This window comes from Babylonia areolata, chromosome 9 (assembly GCF_041734735.1).
Source record: "Babylonia areolata isolate BAREFJ2019XMU chromosome 9, ASM4173473v1, whole genome shotgun sequence".
In the NCBI taxonomy this organism is placed as follows: domain Eukaryota; kingdom Metazoa; phylum Mollusca; class Gastropoda; order Neogastropoda; family Buccinidae; genus Babylonia; species Babylonia areolata.
In genome coordinates, this window is record NC_134884.1 from 34788909 (window position 1) to 34796408 (window position 7500).

Here is a 7500-nt window from a genome sequence, read left to right on the forward strand (position 1 = left end):
TTAACCGGTAAGCCAATCAGTTCATCAATCCTCTCTCTACCAGTTAACCGGTAAGCCAATCAGTTAACCGGTAAGCTAATCAGTTCATCTATCCTCTCTCTACCAGTTAACCGGTAAGCCAATCAGTTCATCAATCCTCTCTCTAACAGTTAACCGGTAAGCCAATCAGTTCATCAATCCTCTCTCTACCAGTTAACCGGTAAGCCAATCAGTTCATCAATCCTCTCTCTACCAGTTAACCGGTAAGCCAATCAGTTCATCAATCCTCTCTCTACCAGTTAACTGGTAAGCCAATCAGTTCATCAGTCCTCTCTCTACCAGTTAACCGGTAAGCCAATCAGTTCATCAATCCTCTCTCTACTGGTTAACCGGTAACCCAATCAGTTCATCAATCCTCTCTCTGCCAGTTAACCGGTAAGCCAATCAGTTCATCAATCCTCTCTCTACCAGTTAACCGGTAAGCCAATCAGTTCATCAAGCCTCTCTCTACCAGGTAACCGGTAAGCCAATCAGTTCATCAAGCCTCTCTCTACCAGTTAACCGGTAAGCCAATCAGTTCATCAATCCTCTCTCTACCAGTTAACCGGTAAGCCAATCAGTTAACCGGTAAGCTAATCAGTTCATCTATCCTCTCTCTACCAGTTAACCGGTAAGCCAATCAGTTCATCAATCCTCTCTCTAACAGTTAACCGGTAAGCCAATCAGTTCATCTATCCTCTCTCTACCAGTTAACCGGTAAGCCAATCAGTTCATCAATCCTCTCTCTACCAGTTAACCGGTAAGCCAATCAGTTCATCAATCCTCTCTCTGCCAGTTAACCGGTAAGCCAATCAGTTCATCAGTCCTCTCTCTACCAGTTAACCGGTAAGCCAATCAGTTCATCTATCCTCTCTCTACCAGTTAACCGGTAAGCCAATCAGTTTAACAAATCCCTTCTCTACCAGTTAACCGGTAAGCCAATCAGTTCATCAATCCTCTCTCTGCCAGTTAACCGGTAAGCCAATCAGTTCATCAATCCTCTCTCTGCCAGTTAACCGGTAAGCCAGTCAGTTCATTAATCCTCTCTCTGCCAGTTAACCGGTAAGCCAATCAGTTCATCTATCCTCTCTCTACCAGTTAACCGGTAAGCCAAACAGTTCATCTATCCTCTCTCTACCAGTTAACCGGTAAGCCAATCAGTTCATCAATCCTCTCTCTACCATTTAACCGGTAAGCCAATCAGTTCATCAATCCTCTCTCTACCAGCTAACCGGTAAGCCAATCAGTTCATCACGCCTCTCTCTACCAGCTAACCGGTAAGCCAATCAGTTCATCAATTCTCTCTCTACTAGCTAACCGGTCAGCCAATCAGTTCATCAATCCTCTCTCTACCAGTTAACCGGTAAGCCAATCAGTTCATCAGTCCTCTCTCTGCCAGTTAACCGGTAAGCCAATCAGTTCATCAATCCTCTCTCTGCCAGTTAACCGGTAAGCCAATCAGTTCATCAATCCTCTCTCTGCCAGTTAACCGGTAAGCCAATCAGTTCATCAATCCTCTCTCTACCAGTTAACCGGTAAACCAATCAGTTCATCAATCCTCTCTCTGCTAGAATATCGGTTCGTCGACAAGTAAGTTAAGTAAGCCAACCAGTTCATCAATCAGTCAGTCAGCCAGTCTATCAGTTCATCAATTATTCAGCCAGGCAAGTCATACATACATACTACATACAGTCAGTCATCCACCAAGTAGAGAGCCAATCATTCAACCAATCAGTCAGCCAGTCAGTCTATCGATCAGTCAGCCAAACAGTCCCTTTATCAGTCAGCCAACCAGTAAGCCAATCATTCCTTTCCTCAGTTAACTTCAGTCAGTCCAAATAATCAAAATAACTAATCAAAGAAAATAAAGTCATAGCAATACTTCTTCAGGTGTTATACTTGGTGGCTGGTGAGTGAATGAGTGAACGAGTGAGTGGGTAGGTGGTGGTGTGTCCATCGAGATCGATGATGACCATCGTTGTCATCCAGCTGGGGGATGGGGGGAGGGTGGTGGTGGGGTGGGGGGGAGGATGCTCATGAATCTATCTGTGAGTGCGCAGATGGCTGAATAATCCAATCTGCGCACGAAATGTTCGCTGACAGTTGGGGCAGACAAAGACAGGCATATCATTGTCAGGGAGCTTGTTTGCCCGTGACTTTCTGGCCTGCCTCTTCTCAACAGCTGCAGTAGTCCTGTTGGCCTCGCACAACTTGGTGCCTTTGTGCACAGCAGCGCGCCATTTGTCACGGTCCACTGCAGATTCCTCCCAGGAGTCAGGGTTGATATCAAACGCTTTCAGAGAGACTTTGAGAGTATCTCTGAAGCGCTTCTTCTGACCTCCGTATGATCTCTTCCCTTGTTGCAGCTCGCCATAGAAGAGCCTTTTGGGCAGCCGATGGTCTGGCATGCGCATGCCAGAGTGGGTAAGTAAGTAAATAACCTTTCTCTGATTTTCTTCTCTCTACCCAAGTAGCTATGGATACCTGGGGATGGTTAGAACGGCGGACGGAAAAGGATCGGATCCACTGCCTTCCTGTGCCGAGCCCTGGTAGTGACAGTGGATGTGAAGTCATTGACCTGATGGGACGTATAACTATATCTCCATACGAACGACGAAAGCGGTGAAAAAAAACAACAACAACAAAAAACAACAACAACAAAAAAACCACCACAAACAAACAAACAAACAAACAAACAAACCCCCCCCCCCCCAAAACCCCAAACAACAACAACAACAACAACAAACAACAACAAAAAAACAAAACCATAGCGTTGCACCTCAACTGATACCTTTATGTTAAAATTAATGGGAAAGTTCTCACTTAGAACGAGTGAATGACGACAAAAAAATAACGCCACATTTCTAACGAAGAGTTAGTGTCGGTGGAGAGATGATGGCCTAGAGGTAACGCGTCCGCCTAGGGAGCGCCGGAGAGAATCTGAGCGCGAAGGTTCGAATCACGGCTCAGCCGCCGATTATTTTCTCCCCCTCCACTAGACCTTGAGTGGTGGTCTGGACGCTTGTCATTCGGATGAGACGATAAACCGATGCCCCGTGTGCAGCGTGCACTTAGCGCACGTAAAAGAACCCACGGCAACAAAGGGGTTGTTCCTGGCAAAATTCTGTCGAAAACTCCACTTCGATAGGAAAAATAATTAAAACTGCACGCAGGAAAAAATACAAAAAATGGGTGGCGCTGTAGTGTAGCGACGCGCTCTCCCTGGGGAGAGCAGCCCGAATTTCACACAGAGAAATCTGTTGTGATAAAAGAAAAGAAAAGAAGAGAGCTATATGCTGGACTATTGATTAGCCACACTGGACACTGAGGAGGAAGAAAAGAACCCGTCACGAGTGAGTTAACTTTTTTTTTTATTAACTCTTCAGTAATCACCACCCAGTACTACACGCCAGGCCCTGACCTGGAACCCCCAGGGAAGAAGGAAGAGAGGACGGCCCAAGAACAGCTGGAGACGGGGGTGGGGGGTGGGGGTGGGGCACTGAAGCAGAGAGGATGGCATCCAGCTGGAGGGATGCAGAAAGGACAGCCCGGAGCCGAGTTCAGTAGAGAAACGCCGTTGATGGCATATGCTTTCTACAGGAAGCGAAGGGCCTAGGTAATTTGTGTGTGTGTGTGTGTGTGTGTGTGTGTGTGTGTGTTGTTGCTGCCCCATCATCTGCACCGTTTCAGTGGCATTACTCACACGCCGCTCATTTAGATTTCCCCCATACACGACCACACCCGGGTTCGTCCGTCGCAGTTCCAGCGTCGGCAGTCCACAGGGAACCATCGATGTTAGGTCGCCAGGAGGCCACACAGCAGAGGAGACCCTGCACTGCTGCTGAGTCACTTCGGTGGTGTTCAGTGGTGCCTGTTTTATTTTAACGTACTTAAGACACCACCTACTAATCCCCCTACCCTACGACAATAATGGCTTAGTCGCGGAGCTAGACTGAGCGAGCGTCCCTCCCAGAGTGGAGACTGCCACCACGTACCTCAAACAACAACCCCCCATGAATCTGCCGACACTGACGACATTGACAGGACTCACCCCAAGCACGGAAGTGGAGGGGTATCGAAACTGAGGTCACCATGAAAGCAGGGCATGAAAGGGCTTAGGTAAATTAACTCTCTCCATACGAATGGCGAAAGAGACGACGTTAACAGCGTTTCACCCCAATTACCATCATCAGAATATTGCAAGCGGAAGGCTCTTATACTGAAGACGTGAATGTTGACAAAGAATACCACAATTCTGACGACGGAAGCTAAAGGTTGGGTCATTCAGACACCCACTGGACATCCGAGGGGTCTGTGTAGAGGAGAAGAGAGGACTGGCCGTACTGAGTGAGTTAAGTAAAGTAAGAAGCCATCACTCACGGGTTGATACAGGCCTGGACGTTGTGGATGCCTGGACGCTCCATGGTGGTTCTGGTGGCTACGTTCAGCTTCTGGTGGTTGTTGTTGTTGTTGTAGCCGAAGGCCTTCTCCGCTGTGTCCGGTGCTGTGTTGAACGTCAGCACCACCTGAAGCACGACGGCAATCGTTGTTCAGGTACTCCTCTAGATTTTCTGCTTGATTAAACAAGACTTACCTGGAAGTTAGGCGTTAAATCGGAGTTCTACCCTAAGGCCCAACACTTGGCTTATATCAAAGATTGACATAAGTTTACATTTGGGCCAACAGCAAAGTGAGAGCTGTATTATCAATGGTTTCTCCAGTCAATAGGAAATCATTTACAGCTCTTTTGTGAAGGACTATGACTCTCAAACTAGGAGGCAAAATTGCACTGGCTCTTAGCGCTGCAGCCTTGTGGGCAAGTTGGCCTTTGGGAACCACCCCAACACCGACTGTCCTAAAACCCTCCTGGCCGAGAGAGTGGGGGATGTAACTTGGGCAAGACACTCTCCACTATAATCAAATTCTAGCCCAAATAGTCGGAACAGCAGTTGCCTCCTCTGCTGTTCTGATGGTCATAGTAGGACACGATTGACTATCATATAAAAACCCTATGAGAACGCGCCCCGAAAGAATTATGGTTAAAATTTGGTGCCCGTTCTCCGCCAGAGGACCAAGCAGTGACTGTTTTACAAACACCGCTGGCGTCATTACTGGCACAGCATTGCTGCTTACCACGGGAAAAGCCGATTGAGGGATGCCTGTAGATGCTGATTAGTTATTTTTTGTTTCCTGTATCGTTCTGTCAGGCTTCAGTAAGGCACCAACACACACACACACACACACACACACACACACACACACACACACACACACACACACACACACATACATACATACACACACACTGACACACACACACACACACACACACACACACACACACACACACACACACACACACACACACACACACACACACACATACATACATACACACACACTGACACACTGACGCACACACACACACACACACATACACATATATCCACACACACACAGACACACAGACACAGACACAGACACACACACACACACACACACACAAAATACAAACACACACACACACACACACACACAAATACAAACACACACACATGTAGAACGGAGTTCACAACGAAATCACACCCCACCGGCCGCCCCATACCGCGCTCTCATCCATCCTCATGTCTCTAAACATCCTCTGCCCCCCCCCCCCCGCACACCCCCCCACCCCTCCCCCCGTCCCCTCTGCCCCTCCCCCCTTCCCTCTCCCTCCCCTGCCACCCACCACTTCTCACAACGTCCTACCTTCACCACAGCCAAGGTGTTGGCATCGCCTGTCACATAGACGTTCACCTTGCTGGTGTCACTGGGAAGCTGTACAAACAAACACATCAACATCACATCACATCATTTGACTGTGCTTTCATATCTGTGAAACTGCATGTTTGGTGCATTTCTGTTGTGCATGTGTGTGTGTGTGTGTGAATGTGTGTCTTCATGTTTTACATTTATTCGCTTATTTATCACCATTGTTGTCTTATTTATTTATTTATTTATTATTATTATTTTTTATTTATTTATTTTTTTAATTTATTTATTTATTTATTTTTTTATTTTTTATTTTTTAAAATTTTATTTATTTATTTTTTTTTTAGTATTACTATTCTTATTACTACTACCTTTTTCTATATTATAATTATTATTCATTTATTTATTTATTTATGTAAGCTTATCTATTATTTATTCCCCCGTTTTTTTTTTTTTTTTTTTTTTTTTTTTTTTTCTCAAGGCCTGACTAAGCGCGTTGGGTTACGCTGCTGGTCAGGCATCTGCTTGGCAGATGTGGTGTAGCGTATATGGTTTGTCCGAACGCAGTGACGCCTCCTTGAGCAACTGAAACTGAAACTGAAACATCAACACCCCCATTGGACACTGCGCTGCTCTGGACCGTACTGTAGCGTTCTGTGATATACTGTACTTTGATATGCTGCTATTGTCTTGTACTGTGCTATGATATTGTTGTACTTTATTGTACTGTGTTGTACTGTGCTGTGCTGTGCTGTGTTGTGCTGTATTGTATTGTACTGTGTTGTACTGTTCTGTATTGTATTGTACTGCACTGTGCTGTGCTGTATTGTATTGTACTGTGTTGTACTGGTCTGTATTGTATTGTACTGCACTGTGCTGTGCTGTATTGCATTGTACTGTGTTGTACTGTATTACTGTGCTGTGCTGTATTGTACAATGTTGTGCTGTGTTGTATTGCACTGTGTTGTGCTGCATTGTGTTGTGCTGTACTGCATTGCATTGCATTGTATTGTACTGCTCTGTGTTGTATTGGACTGCATTGCAGTCTGTACTGTGCTGCACTGTGCTATATTGGGAAAATGTAGTGTAATGCAGTTCAGTGCAATGTTGTGTGATGTAGTGCAATGTAGTGTAATGTAATGCAGTTCAGTGCAATGTTGTGTGATGTAGTGCAATGTAGTGTAATGTAATGCAGTTCAGTGCAATGTTGTGTGATGTAGTGCAATGTAGTGTAATGTAATGCAGTTCGGTGCAATGTTGTGTGATGTAGTGCAATGTAGTGTAATGTAATGCAGTTCAGTGCAATGTTGTGTGATGTAGTGCAATGTAGTGTAATGTAATGCAGTTCAGTGCAATGTTGTGTGATGTAGTGCAATGTAGTGTAATGTAATGCAGTTCAGCGCAATGTTGTGTGATGTAGCGCAGTTTAGTGTAATGCAGTGCAGTGCAATGTTGTGTGATGTAGTGCAATGTCGTGTAATGTAATGCAGTTCAGTGCAATGTTGTGTGATGTAGTGCAATGTAGTGTTATGTAATGCAGTTCAGTGCAATGTTGTGTGATGTAGTGCAATGTAGTGTAATGTAATGCAGTTCAGTGCAACGTAGTGTAGCACAATGCAGTGTAGTGAAGTGCAGTGAAACATAGTGTGTAGTGTATAGTGTAGCGTAGTGTTGTGCAGTGCAGTGCAGTGAAGTGTAGTGTAGTATAATGTAGTGCAGTCAAGTACAGTG

At 45.5% G+C, this 7500-nt stretch overlaps 1 protein-coding gene across 1 annotated transcript in view; it reads right to left on the reverse strand.

Moving 5' to 3' along the window:
* The window catches only part of LOC143285404 (CD109 antigen-like), an 89522-nt gene that overhangs the window by 4350 nt on the left and 77672 nt on the right, over window positions 1–7500 (reverse strand). The window contains exons 32-33 of the mRNA XM_076592652.1: window positions 5767–5835; window positions 4399–4544 (exon numbers count right to left, since the gene is read on the reverse strand). Of these exons, the coding sequence (XP_076448767.1) occupies window positions 4399–4544; window positions 5767–5835 (215 nt within the window). The remainder of the gene's footprint in view (window positions 1–4398; window positions 4545–5766; window positions 5836–7500) is intronic.